The 15,086-nt window shown below is 42.1% G+C and overlaps 1 protein-coding gene and 1 non-coding gene across 7 annotated transcripts; both read right to left on the minus strand.

Moving 5' to 3' along the window:
* Positions 1-1,629: 1,629 nt before the first annotated feature.
* On the minus strand, positions 1,630-15,019 carry gmeb1 (glucocorticoid modulatory element binding protein 1). Of its 6 annotated transcripts, none has more exons than XM_044170941.1 (10): positions 14,760-15,019; positions 12,799-12,988; positions 12,508-12,560; positions 12,253-12,368; positions 10,476-10,579; positions 8,559-8,707; positions 7,024-7,149; positions 6,767-6,904; positions 6,322-6,459; positions 1,630-4,489 (listed from the first exon to the last, which is right to left on the minus strand). In XM_044170941.1, the coding sequence occupies exons 2-10, from the start codon at positions 12,924-12,926 to the stop codon at positions 3,636-3,638; spliced, it is 1,806 nt and encodes a 601-aa protein (XP_044026876.1). In that variant the 5' UTR covers positions 12,927-12,988; positions 14,760-15,019; the 3' UTR covers positions 1,630-3,635. The 6 variants fall into 6 exon arrangements, with proteins under 6 accessions (XP_044026876.1, XP_044026877.1, XP_044026879.1 ...); XM_044170942.1 differs by having other exon boundaries at positions 14,716-15,019; XM_044170944.1 differs by lacking the exon at positions 14,760-15,019 and adding an exon at positions 14,320-14,473 and having other exon boundaries at positions 6,322-6,444.
* LOC122865088 lies at positions 14,938-15,071 on the minus strand. Its single transcript, XR_006375395.1, has one exon. It is a non-coding gene; the product is annotated as a U11 spliceosomal RNA (small nuclear RNA).
* Between the last annotated feature and the right edge of the window lie 15 nt (positions 15,072-15,086).

Consider the following 15,086-nt stretch of genomic DNA (forward strand, 5'->3'; position numbering starts at 1 on the left):
CAAATGAATGCTAATATTGGTCTGTGTCTGCTGGATGTGATGAACAGGCAATTGTTTGCTAACATGTTAGCAAAGCTCCTCTGGATTTTCCAAATGTTATTGGGCCAAATGGATCAAATTCTGTTAATAAAAAGTCATTTTTGGGGGGGTTGTGATGCTCAGAAAAATGTATTCACAGTTTTTGCAGCTGCACCTTTTCCAGTGATTGTGTATGGGAAAAATGCTTTTGGGGCCAATGTAAATAAGCGACTGTTTGCTAACATGTTAGCTGTAACAAATGTATAATTTTATATACTGATTTTTTTTCAGCTTGTTCTGCTGCCCCCAAGTGACCAAAAAATAAATAAACACGGCTTTAAATAAATAACCAATTATCTAATGAGCTGTCTGAATTCTCTATTAGCGCAACAGACCATTTGAAGTAGTTTGCCTTGTGGTCCAGTAGAGGCGCTATCAGCCTGACCTATTGCGTGCCTCTGTTACTCAAGAAGAAAATACTCCCTACGTGAAGACAATCTAGATGGAATACCACTACAGGTCAGAGGAAAAATATGTATTTTGATTTTGGTGTCCCTTTAAAGACGATGGGTTTAACAATCCCAGTTCATTCCCAGGCTAGCTTAGAGTCAGCATGTAAAGAATAAATGTGCAGATTTGAAAATGATCTTAAATGATAAATTATCCTGAAACTGTAAAGAATATGATTTGAAGCCAGCTGAAACCTCTCCCTTACTAAACACATGGTTTGTCACTGTGCTTGTCACTTCATTTTTGTCAAGCATATGTTTTTAATCTGCTGGGATATGATGAAAGTTTGTTTATGAGCCTGTTTTCCTCGTCGATGCTATAGATAGAGCTCGGAGCCGTCCTGCCTTTAAGATATACTGACTACAAGATGTCACGCTCGTGTATCTATTCTCAGCTTAACCTGCTATAGCTGAAGTGATACTGCCAAAATGTCAGCCGTGTTGGCCTCTCTTTTAACAGTCTTTCAACCCCTCGGGAGTCTTTGAGACATTTCCGACGTGTAACTTGTGCTTCTGTTGCACGTGAGGAAACCCAGTCTACAGCATATGGAACACCTCTGTAATTTACTCAGACAGGATATCCTCTCCTCCTACGCCACACAATGACCCTTCAGTTCAGTTTCTCAACCTCTTAGCCCTCACCTGGCCCCCAGCTGCTTCACATTCAGCTGCTGATGTCGGGATGTTTCCCTTTTGTACTCCTCACCTACAGCCATGTCTCAGTTTCATCCCCTCTGGTTTGTGTATGTGCCTGCTTTTGTGCTTGTATAACCCAAATCCTCGTGCCTTCCCCCTCATACAGCCTGTCTGGAAGTATTAGGGGCTACAAGAAGAGGGAAATGTAATAACCGGCGAGCCCCGGTGCCCTGTCAGCACGGCTCAGCCTCCAGAGAGGCCTGCCCATCACGGACAGCACCCATGACGGTGCAGATTACACCGTATACTGCAATAAGCCTGACACATGGAGAAGTCAGAGATTACAGCAGCAGACTATTTTCACCATCTATTAATGCAGCTGTAACCCTCATCTCCAGTTTCAGCCCGTAGTGGAGTGAGCACACAGCGCTCTCTGGTGGTGAAACACTGACACAACCACTCCCACTTGTTATTTTTTTTCAGTTTTAATCTGATATTAAAACACATTACAAAGTCAGTATGCAAATACCCTCATTTGTTAAATTAAATTATTGGAAATGCACAAGTCTTGAACAGGTCTTTGTTAATGTGAACTACAGCCAAGAGCATAAATTAACCCATGTTTGCACCTTAAACAGGGAGGCCCATCTCTTCAGTTTGTAAACTAATAAATATGACACTACTTCACAAGTGTAAAATACAGGCATACCAAGTTTGACATTAAGTATATATATATATATATATATATTTTATATATTGACTTAAACAATCAGCCCAGTAGCTCACACTACCTATCATACTGAGATAAAGCAATAGATGATCACAATAAAGAAAGTAAATGGAGTCTATGAATGAAATCAGGGAGTAAGAAACCACTGAGAGAAAAGGTGCATAAGCGATGTAATTCCAGTGAGAGGAGTTCAGTCTGTTTCCATTTAACTATGCACAGAAAAAACACTTTGCACACCCAACAGTGGGGCCAAATTCTAAAGAAATGTTTAGAGAACAGACATTGTTGCAAACATCTTCCTGTAGTCCTAAAAGGACGACACAGTGCAAAAACAATACAGCTTGGATGCGACGTTACTACACAGTGCAATTAATCCCAGCCTCGAGTGACACCAACACTGTTCCTGGTAATGAGTCTGATCAACAGTAGAGGGCCGTGACTTGCAGTCAGTATAAGAGGATGTGAACTGACGAACCATCAGCACCATTAAAGCCCTGCATGTAAACCTTCCAGTTACAGTGCATTCTCTTACCCTCAGGTTGTTCATGGAGGCCTCAAGGATAACTCCAGCTAATTACAACTCAGGTATTTTTGTAGTTTGTGGCCATTGTTTCTATTGGTTTTGATGACATTGTACTGACGAAGGTCACTGCCGAGATCTGGGAACACAGCGACATCTCTTTAATGTGGTCACATGGAGCAAGGAACACAAGCAGTGAGACGATCAGACAGGTTGCAAACAAGCTCAGATAGCTAAACCAGGGGTTCCTAACATTTTTGCACTACAGATCATTTTTTATAATCGACAACGTTGTTGTGGACCACTCATGACCGAAATAAAGGTTAGACTCCATGTACATTGAACGTTTAGATGTAAAAACACACACATTAGGCCTTTTATCTCACCCACTGTCTATAAGGGAAACTGTCTCTCAAACTGTTTTTCTTTTTTAAGTGGTAGGTCGTTGGTAGCAACAGTAATATGAGCACAGTACCTGCAGATCGAGTAAGTAGGTGATGTCTGACTGATGACATGTTTAAACTCAAAATCAGTATCCACAAGTTCATGGTTATTACCGCAAAAATAGCATGAAAAGTTATATAATAGTATAATAGTTATATAATCAATATTCAGGTTGTTTTTTTTTTGCCAAATCATATTGTTGTAATTATCCATCATTCATCAAACTGTGTGCATACAACTATGTTAAGTACAATGGACGTTTTCCTTCCAGGTAAGTTTGGCTAACGTGGAGATTTGTTAAAAACCTGTCTGATTGTCTGGCTACTCGTGTTTCTTGCCCCGTCTGAACATTGACACATTCTCACATCTCAGAAATTCACATGGTGAGTACAATGTTATTACATTATGTTATTAATGTTACAGCTAGAAATGAAATGATATTACAGATATTTGACCCAAGTTGTAATAAACCAGAATTATCCTTATCCTAAATACAAAACAAACAAAGAGGCATCACAACAGAGAATATACTGTATGCTTCTGTTTCAATAAAAATCAACAAAAAAGTTGAGAGGAGCATGTACACACACACACACACACACACACACACACACACACACACACACACACACACCAAAAAAGGAAAAATGGCTACCCTAGTGCTTGGTCTTAGGCCAAGGCAATTTGTGGATTTGGAAATTCTGTGTATTTACAGTTTCACAAGTCTGTCAATCCCCGAGTCCATACCTGCTCTGCTGCACTCAATAGGAGGTGTGTCTCATTTGACCTTGTTTTCTTCCTGAGTATTTTCTTCTATCACCACTATCTGTACACCTGACAACTGTTCGCTGGCATCCAGCTGCAGCCCCTGAACCCCTTCAGTCTGCCCCTCCTGCATTTGGCACTGCGTCTCCTCCCCCCCTGCAGCCATCGTCACCTCCATCCCACTCTGGACCATCATGGCAGCCCCGCCTCTGCCCGACTCCCCAGTCAGCTGCAGCTCCATCACTCCCACCGCCTGCTCCATCGGAGCCGGGTTGATCTCGATGACCGTGTGCTCCTGGCCGGCCTCCACCTCGCCCTGCATCACCTCCTGCTGCACCAGCATGGTGCCGTCCACCACCTGGCCTTCTATGGGCACCACCTCTGCGCCGCAGGCCTGCTGGCTCAGGTGCACCAGCTCTAAGGGGCTCACCATCGTGCCCAGCTGGCTGGAGTCTTGCATGGCGGTGGTGCCCACCAGCGTGAGGCCCGAGGACGGGTGCAAGGTGATGGTGTCCGCCTTTCCGTCTCCGGTCACCATGTAGCGGGTGAAGAGCTGCGAGCCGGCGGGGAGCAGGGTGACCGTGTTGGAGGACTGGGCCAGGGTGGCGATGGGCAGGCCTGCCATGGTGAACGGCTGACCCACAGAGGACAGCGAGATGGGGGAAAGAACGGTGAACTGCTGGGGCTGCAGAGCGGCCTGCTGGTTGATGGGGGAGGTCAGGAGGGTGGTGGTGGAGGCGGGCCTCTGGAGACGAGGCCGCTTGGTCTGGCGCTTGGTGGGAGTTTTGTTTTTGGCCGGCTGCGGGCAGGACAGGAGAGCTCGCACCTGCTGCTGCTTCCTCTGTTCTTCCAACTGCAGCTCCAGGTCTACACAGAACACACAACACAGTGATCAGCAACTGAACATCAACAGCAAATGTCATCTGTCCTTTTCATATTTAGTATTCAAACACTGTGGTTACATAAACTCACACAAACTCCTGACTACACAGAAGCTGCCACTGGTTTGGGCCTGTTTCCTAATTTGTATAATAGATCTCCAAGAGTAATTGTGTCATTTTTGCATACTCTTTAGAGTCATTTCAGGTCATTGCAGCACACAGTGATGCATAATCATATTTAATATGACTGATTAGCAGGAAGTAAGATACTGAAAGTAGTTTTTGTCTCAATGCATTCTTAATCCATGTCACAGCTCTAAGATATTTGCATTTCAGAAATACTTTATTGATCCCCGAGGAGAAACTCTTCTAAGCATTGTAAGCATTTTACTACAAAATGTATTCAGATATTGTACGTATACATGTATGAATACTGCATGAAGTATACAAAATTCATACTGTTGTACACGATACTCAAAATGTGAACACAGTTCACAGCGAAGCTGGTTCGTTTAATAATATCCTCAATGGTACTTAGCATAGAAATCACAATTTGTCCGTCAGTTTGGCATGTCAGACGGCTCTAAATAATACAATACTACAGACACTACAATACCCATGAGCCTCGTCGTTGAAGAAACCAGTCAGAAGCACGACTCAGAGTTATATCGAAGTCAAACCGCTTCATTGCTGATTTAGTGAACACCATACCTTAGTGGCTAAATTCATCCAAAACTGACAAAATCCAAAAGTAACTCGATTTAGGCTGCAGGTTGGAAAGTCAGTAATCTCCAGCTTCTTCCTGCTGTTACTGGTGCACAAAACTTCATTTTAAACTTGGACGGTTCTTGCTGAAATACACCTTGGGAATCGTAGTTAACTTCTCTCCCAGAGTATTTATGTACACGGGCTTGTACCTTCGAGTTAGTCTAATTAGCGTTGACAGAAGTGAAGTGTTGATGAGTGCAGGACTGTTACAGGTGAAACATGTACATTTGGTGGATTTTTCACCATTCATTTTCATTCCAAGTGGCAAAGAAAAAAGAATATTTGTGTGCAGCACACATTTTAACCGGAACTAAATACAAAACAAACCGGGCTGGTAAACAACAGGAGAGTTTTCTGCTGATTAACTGGAACCTGGCAGTGATACAGTATTTGTTGCCTACACTGTGAAGGCTGTAGTTTGGGGCGCACGTGTAACGATAGACAACAGGGTGGCGGCATTGTTAAATTATCGCATCCTTCTTCCTCTCTCTGCCTCAAATACACACAGCTAAATACGGAGCTTGTTTTACCATGCAAGAGGTTGTTGAAGCTTTTTGGTGCACATGATGCATAAGCCAGTCTCATTCCTCAGGTGTATTGATACTTTATACTTTATTATTTTTAGTTCTGCTTGTTGGAGGCTCGTCTGTCTCAAACATGCAGTACATGGCTGTGGGATTCCTCTGATGCTTGTGATATGTGTGCCATGAGCATAAAAGTTCATTCTTGAGCTTGGGAATAGTAAAAAAAATCTCACGTGGAGCAAACTCTACCCACTTACGAAGGCCATAAGATGTGGATGAAAGCTCCAGAAAAAAAGCTAGTAAGTGGACCTTGGGTTAAGATTTTTTTGGGCCAACTGTGTGTCATGCTTGCATGTTGCTGTGGAAACCCAAGCCAAAGAATATGTACAGAAAAAGTTTGAGCAAGGAAATCTGACATGGAGATGTATACATCATCAGCCAAACAACTCACAGCTGACTAAAGAACAGTATGTTGAGACATATTCAGAGAATCGGAAGTGGAACCTTGCTTTTGTTCTGTACTCACTGGTGAGTGTGCTGAGGATTTGCTCCTGGCTGGGATCCGTCTGCTGCTTCCTCCTCTCCAGGATCTTCTTGACTGAGTCGAGCAGGCCGAACACTTGGGCAAGGTTACTGAGCACCGCCACCTCTACCAGACAGGAATCTGGGATCAGTGCGGCAATCAATCAAAGGGTCACTTGGTCAGTCAGAAAGGAGGAACAAATTCAGCTGTTGTAAACAATGAATCATGAAGCATTCAGTCATTATTGTTACAGAAAGCAACAGTCGCCATTCTAAAAAGGTTCCTGATGTTGGTTTTTCATCCATCAGCTTCCAACAGCAGCTGAATTTGTTCTTTCTTTCCATTTGTTTCTTGTTCATGCACCTTCAAGCGAGCCCTAAGTCCTGCACATGGGCTGTTTTGATGATGCACTTCCCAGCAGCCAGTACACATTAGCGTTGTTCCGTACCTGTGTCCTGTAAGGCAGCTGGCTCCCTGCGTTGCTGCACGCCGTTCAGCAGCTCCAGCAGCTCTGTACTGATGTTGGTCACCACTTCACCCAGCAAACCCACATCAGCGATGCCCTTCCAGAAGTTCAGTGTGTCCTCTGTGGACATACAGACAACACAGTCTTTGATGTACACCGCGTTTACGTGTGGATGATCTCCAACAGTTATCATAATTGTGAAATGAATGATCTGTGTTGGCATGTGTGCTCTCTGTGACCTGAGATCTCATTCGATTCCTTCTTGTCTGCAGACTCCAGTGAGCACGAGCTCCAGTCCGCCTTCCCACTCGGAACCTCTGCTCTGTCCTCGCCCAGGGTCCCGCCGTTACCCAGGACCACCTGAGCTGCAATGTACACGAGAGAACACGCATTATGCTTGTAACGTGGACAGACGAAGAAAAGAACTGACCCTACAAAAAGAAGTAAAAAGTAAAGTGACAAAGTAAATGTAGTTGTTTAATATATTAAAAACTTGCAGGGATGGCTGCAGACTCTTAAGTCTTGACCGTTGGAGTGTCTTTGTAATGCACCAACCAGGAGACTTTTCAAAACAGCCCCTGCTGGAAACCACTGTACCTCACAATGATATCTTTGAAAAAAATATACAGACATGAATGAAATGTTCAGTGTGATTGATTGAAAACAGGTCGCAAGTGTTTGGAAAGTGATTTTCATACCATAGTAAAAATGAATGGAAAAGAATGGCTGCCTGTTAGGTAAGAAGTCTGGGCCTACTGCACTTCTGTCTACACTGCTGGTTATCGACGCACCTCTATGGGAGACTCTGAGGGACCACTACGACTTGCGAGGCGAAGACCACGTGACAGACGAAGATAGACGGAGGTGTCAGTAGGCTAGTTTTTTGTAGCCTTGCTAGCTTGTCTACTTGTACTGTAAGAAGGAAATCAGCGAAGACGCACAAATGATTGTATTTAACTCGGACCATATTCAACTGTACATATGGTCTCTTTTACAGTGTACACTGTTTCGTTTATTTTGTATAAGTCATAGTTACATCCCTTCTTTCTATCTTACCCCACTGGTCTATTAGTCATTCTGTACATAAGTTTATCTTTATATATGCTACTATGTGCACTTTCTGGTTAGACGCTAAACTGCATTTCGTTGTGCTGGTACTGGTACTGTGTGCAATGCCAATAAAGATAAATCTGATCTTGGTAGCCGAATGGTTACAGCACAGGCCACATGGGCGCAACAGTCGCTGGTTTCTGGAGTAATGTGCAAGCAGATTAACTCGCAAGCGGTAGTGTGAGCTCAGTTGACCTTAAAAAAGGACGGTAGTAATACATTAAAATGGAATCAATGTGTCAATAATTTCATGGAAGGAAGTCTTTCTAACATGAAGCATCTGGTGTAAGTCCCCAGTCATAGTGATAATGCCTCATCAGCTAATGCTAGCGTGACAAAGCCAAGTAAAAACAAGTGTAAAACAACATATAACTTGCATATGGCAGGATAGAGAATCTTGGTATTTTTCCTATTTTGCCTTTTAACCAAAAAGAACCATAAAACACTCGATCATTTATGATCAATGTTTATTGCAACGTAAATCTGCTTAAAACATAAATGTGGTATTTTGTTTCTTTACTCATATAATATGAGAAAATCTGACACCATACTAATAAAGCAAAATCAGAATCACTAAAATCTAAAGAATACACAACTCTAATGGTCGATATCCGATTTTTTATGAACTGGCATTTGTCAAGCCCTGACCTGGGTGTGTTCTCACCTTGGGAGGATGTGGGTGTGGTAAGTCCCGTGCCGTCAGGAGGGAACCGTGTGTTGTTGATTAAAAGGTCAAACTTGGTGCTGCGACACGTATTGGTACACAGCGTGCTGTGCTGGTAAAAGTCCAGCTGACCGGAATCCATCATTTTTCTGGAGAGCAGAAGTTAGGAAGGGTATCAATGAAAGAATGGCCAGCATCGATCCCATCAGTACTGCCAAAAATATTTGCATCCTTCATCCATCCTGACATGTTGCTTTCTGAGCTGCCTGTCATCATGCACGTGTATTTTCTGGTTGGAGGTGCAGTGCCTTTCCAACTCAGTACACTTATTCTACTTGTTTGGAAGTTATAAGTTGTAAGGGCAACTGCATAAATGTGCAACAACTGATTGATGTGCAGGACTTGGCCACACAAAGTGGAATATTCTGAGTAGACAGAAAAAAAAAATGTAAAAAGCACATACATGCATAACACAATGCAAGCAGTGCAGTAGTGGAATAGAATATGTGTATATTTCTAAATCAAACAAATATTTGTAAAGCTGCATGGATAACAAATACACATCTTATCACCTTAAACCTGAACGAGTAGCAGCAACAGAGAAAGGAGTCTCATCCACACTCACTGAGACGGGGAGATTCACACAATTTCTGGTCTCATGTATTTGTTAGTCGGATCTGGTATCAGGCGAATGAGTCACAACTCAAGGGTAAGGTATGCCTTCTAAACTGAATTCCTTAAACAAAAATTGGGGGTTTTTTTGTTAACCACTCCATCTTGGTGTCAATCAGCACAAATCCCCATGATCAACAAACATTTGCTTAGATATACAGCTCAGGCAGATGACGTGACTTCATGGAAGGTTTCGGTTCAGTGAGTGCATTTCAGTGTACATCAGCATGTTGTTTACAGAGGGATAAATGGTTAAAGCTCCAGAACAAGTTGAAAACACAACTGACATATTTGTGACCTTATAAAGTTGTCATGACCAACGTTAGCAAACGGTTTCCTATTTACACATCCAACAGACACAGAGCAATATTATCATTGATTTAGAGTTGTGTTTCTGGCCACCTGATGAATGGAAGACTAATATACTCTCCTCTTAGCTCTGTTTTGGTCTCCACCAACTCCTGAGTAAAATCTGGCTCTTTAGCTGCTAAAAGCTGCACTACGTCCGCCAGCCAGTCGCTAACTGTGTAGTGTCTGCTGTTCGGTGCTGGGCAGGTAGTGTACAGTGGGTTTATCAGAGCTTTTCAGCCGAATCCTGCTGCCTGCTGCAGCTAAAAACAAGGTCGATAAGAATTGAGTTTGTGGGCCAGAAAACCAAAACAATGAACTAAAATAGGCTCAAAAGCTTCAGAGCTGAGGGGCACTGTAGAGTCCGGTGGTAATTCTCTGTGCTTTCGTCACTACAAGCAACACCTTTCACATTACATATAGTCATTTTATATATTGTTAATATAAAACTACTGGTTAGTGCAGCTTTAAACTAAAAAGAAACCTGGTAAGGACAGCTGGGATACGTGTTCACTACAGTGTCAGTAAGTATGCAGGAGCAGTTACAGTATTTGTTGTATCCCTGATATGATTTTATGATCATATGTATTAGACATTGAACATTTCCATCAGTTAAAGAGACAAGGTTTAATGAAAAGCCAAGAGTCATTATTATCATCTCATTTAGAGCTCAGAAGTGATGGAATAATGTCTAGTTAGTTCACAGATATAAAGCTACACAGAATATTTCATCTTCTCATCGTTTTGGATATTTATTCAAGATGTGTGAGTCACATCTCTGCTCGTTACATATATGTAAGAGCTTGCATGCAGATTGTGATGATGACTAATTAGAATTCTGTGTAGTGCAACCAACCAGCACTCAGAATATTGAAATATGGCTTTTGGCTCCCTCACCTTAGCATGACTCCACCCATCCTGATGGCTCTCTTCCAGTCTTTCAGAGTGGCTTTTCCAGAAATGTGCACAAACTGCTTCGGGCTGATCAGCTGGTCTTCATACTAGCGGAGAGAGAATTAGTTAAGTAACCGCATTGAGGTCATTGAGTGTAATGTCGAAGCCACAGCAGAGATGATAAAACACCAGAAAAAAAAAAACTAAAAGCAGAATGAAATACAGTAGTTCATCTGTCTGATATTGGTTTGCTGATATCGGCCTTTAATTAAAAATAATAATAGGAATACTGTGGTATTTTGAAATCATGGCACTGTCTTTTTTCATACCATCATGTCCGTGCCGTGCTTAGTGTTATGAATCTACCAAACTAAACTAACTGCAGAGGGGATGTTATGTGGTGTAGAACTGTGCACTACATAATAGGGACTGTGGGGGTCAGTCACGTGTTGTGCAGTAGTGACTATTGACTGATGAAATAATTGTGTCTGGAATGGATACCATATATTACTGCTATAAAATATGTTCTACTTGATATGGACAATTGTGATACGGGAATAATGTTCTTTAACATTTTGTATCAACAGGAAATACTACAAGGTATGCGCTAACGGCAAGTGAAAAATGATTTTCTTCCATCATCTTTTTTTTGTGTGTGTTTTCTGTGCTGTGTGCCTGAGTTGCAGCAACACTGTCCAACATTTCTGTCCACTTTTAACGGTTATAAATACTACATATCTGTTGCGTGTTGAACTGTGGGACATGTGTCTATCTACACCACAACTAAAAATCATGGCATACCCCTCTCTCTCTCCCTGCATTTCCTCTCTGTCTATACTGTCACTATCAAATGAGAATTTTAGTGTCTATACTGTCCTTACAAATATACTTACATTTGTAATTTTACCTGTGTGAATGTCCTACATACTACTGTATGTATGCGATTGTGACACAGCTTACTATTTACTGTTGGTACTAGCAGAGTAAGAGAAACTGGGAGCAAGAAAATGTTGAACACCCCCCCCAAAAAAAAGAACAACATGTGGTAATGTTCTGTACCACCAAGTGCACCAACCTGATGAAACTGGGCATACTGTTCGCCTGGATTGGATGTAGATCATACTTTTTACAGTATTTTTTGCAATGCTGACAGCAGCCTAAATTATTTCTTCCCACTGTTTGGTATTTTCTTTTGTGGGCCTTGGTGCTCAATATTTCATTTGGTTCCGGACATTTGTTGTGCTTCGCTGCTCTTTACAGGTTCAGCTTGACGATCTAGAACCCGTTTAATTCAACTCATTCATAACACTACGTTTGAAAAAAATCCACAAGAAAATCTGTTAAGCTTTTAAGCATAAAAGAGAACATTCATCACATTTAATTGCTCACGATGCATTCAACTCAATCAGCCATTGTAAGCACATTCCCACTTATAGTTGTGATCAGCATAAAGCTATTTGAAGCTTACAAGTTTAAAGTGAGAAGGAATAAATAGATGGTTCAGTGTTGATATTCTGGGACACCAGAAGTAGTACATGTTTATTTCCTGCGGAGTGACTGACTATTGAATTATCTAGTTGCCATTTAGCTATGTGCACTAATATTTGGCAACAACCATTTGTAACAGTTTTCTTCACCATCTGTTAGTGTTTTAATATTAGAGTTTATGTGTCTTGTGATTCATTTCCACTCAAACTATAATTGCATATGGATGAGCCTTTGAAGACCAATAGTGAAACCCTGCTGCACTTGCCATTTTGCTTCAATGTGGAATACCAACCTTCACACATTTCACATTGATTCCTGGGCACACAAATTTCTTCACTAGCAACACAGCTTTACTGTCGCCGCATGTTATGGGACAGCCGATTTCAACGTCTTCTCCCTCAGTTTGTTCTAAAAGAACGAAAAGACGCACGCAACGTTTGAACGTGACGAGACCAGAGGAAAACATGCTTTTTGTAATGTAATCTGCAAAAGGTATGCATCACTGAATCTTTCACGTTGTCCACTAATCATTCTGACAATCTCTTACCTGGATGTGCTTCAACAGCCATGACAGCGGCATCTGTTTCAGCAGATTCGTCTCTGAAAAGAAAACAGCTGGCATTTTCACATTTCTTCCTGGTAGTATTGAGGACACAGGCTATCTATCTTGTATCTAAGTATCTACTTAGGAGTTGTACTCTTTGTCCCACTGTAATTAAAACCTAATAGTGGCTGATCTGGCATCCCTGAAGCTGTGTTTGTTGTGTTATGTTGTTTTGATGTCCCTAGCCTAGCCTAGCCTGGTCTCAGTCAGGTTTCAGCTGGCTTCAGCACATACCCAGTGGTGATTGGCTGGAGCTGGAGGATGACCTGAGTCTTATTAGGGTCATCGGGGTCTTCTTCGCCGTCAGCCTTCACCATCACTACCTCCCCCATGGACACCGTGACCTCCTGGGTGGTCGCCATCACACTCAGAGTAGACTACAGAGAGGGGCCGCTTTCATATAACAGCCATCCAGTTTGTTCATCTGAAAAAGGATGAACATTTTGGTGAAGGATGGTGTGAAGACAATATGTTTTTCAGCTCCTCTTATGACGTTAGTGATATTAAGATACAGAGATTCAAAAAATGTTTAGGTTTTTTGAGTTATAGACCTAATAATAATGAATCACATTTACTCTGGTTACTGTAACAAAGTCGTTTGTGTAATCGTAGGTTTTTGTAGTATATTTAAACATCTGTAATTTTACTTTTACTTAAGTTTTTTTTTTTTTTTTCAAGTATTGTGCTTCATTTCAAGTCGCAAGCCTTCCACAGTAAAAACAAGTCACATGAAACTGCGTGAGAATGGAACAAAAGACAGGAGCCAAAACCACTTGTAGAGCATGACCAATGTTACAACTTACCAATTCCCCAATATGAATCTAACTAACGTTATACAGAGAATTATATCCACTCATATACATCAGACACTGAGCTACTTGGATTTCAGAAATGTCTTCATCACTGTGAACTAACGTCTAACTAACTAATGCGAGCAATATTAACTAGGTTAATAAAAAGTCTTTTTTTTTTAAATTAACTGTTTCGTGGTGTGAACATAGGGACTAAATCACAATAACGCATGGTAAATTCTCATAAGCCGGGTTCTGTCTGCTGGTTATAGATGTAAATTGCCAATGCAGCCCGTTTTTAAAACTGTCAGATTTTCGAGCTAAATGTAACGTTAGTGTTTCCCCGCGTATTGTGGAATAGAAACCGCGATTTTGCATGAGGGGGATGCTAACTGACGTGGGGTTAGTAGACCATTCACAGTTACACTGCAGCTAAACCCATCCGTTTTGTTGCAGATAAAAGACTCCTATTTCCCACATTTAGGTGTTATCACGACCGCAGTGAGCAGCAGCTGACTGCTTTTCTCTGTTGAGATCCACACAGCTAACGTTACTCAGACTAGGCTCGGTGGTAGCCATTATGGCTAACGCAAGGGCGTAACTTGATGTGTGGGAAACTGGGCAATATTTTGAACTATACTGTCCGAGACGGGTAAAGCTTTGCATTTACAGTGTGACGGTTACGTGCCGCTTGTCTCTGAACCGTACGTCCCTTCGTAACTCTGCATTTTAACTCTCCGCTCCCCCTCAAAATGACGTCTCCCTGTGCGGCGGCACGTACAGCAAACAACGGCACGGCGACGGCGTTGCCCCTCCATTCTGTACGAGCCAGGCTGGCTGAACCCCTTCCGCAATATACCCGAAACCTCCGGCTAAATATACCGCTAGTGTCGTGAGAGCGGTTGATATTTTACAGCCAAGTATATTTAAAATCACATAGTAAAAAAAAATAGCTTGTCCTTACCGTTTTATGAAGAGAAACGCAGCCCTAGATTGCGGAGAGCTGCGGCGCATGCGCACTACGCGGGTATAGCTTGACTTCCTGCTGAACAGCGCTCGCCTTGTTGTCACGCTCTTGTAAACCCTGACAAAATTCTGCTGCAACTCATTTTTTACTGGCTGTGACTAAAGTAACTGTATTATATGTGAGAGAGTCAAGAGTACGTCATGTTTGATGATTTTTGTATGCCCCATTAGTTATGTCTCAGACTGTCTATTCAGCTTGTATCCCAATTAGTGTTTCCATTTGTGAAATAATGGCATTGTAATGTAGTGTTTGAATACATTGTATGGCATTTTGAACAGTGAAGCATAGAGCAGAAGGCTTAATTTAAGGCGAGCTCTAACATAGGTTACTTACACATTTGCATTTTCAGTATTTCACGCGAGGTGGTCGTATCATACCTTGGCTCTCTGTCTGTCAGTATGAGGATTCATTGAGTTTGTCATGGAAAGTTATCCGAAGACATACTGAAGTCGCTCATTTCTGAGAGGTTTGCCTGTGAAACGGACGTGGTTGTTTATTTAAGAACTGACACATTCGCCTTCAAACATCTGGTTCTTATTGTTTAACACTTCAGGACGGGGCGCCAGGACAAACGATCACTAGCAGCCCCTGGTTTAAAAATTGTGCTTCCGAAATCTCTTGATGGCGATTCCGCAAGAGGCGTGGTTATCCCCACCCCTCCTGTGCCAAACATAGCAGAAGCCCTTTTTAACGATGTCTTTGAA

Source organism: Siniperca chuatsi, linkage group LG17 (assembly GCF_020085105.1).
Source record: "Siniperca chuatsi isolate FFG_IHB_CAS linkage group LG17, ASM2008510v1, whole genome shotgun sequence".
NCBI classification, from domain to species: Eukaryota; Metazoa; Chordata; class Actinopteri; order Centrarchiformes; family Sinipercidae; genus Siniperca; species Siniperca chuatsi.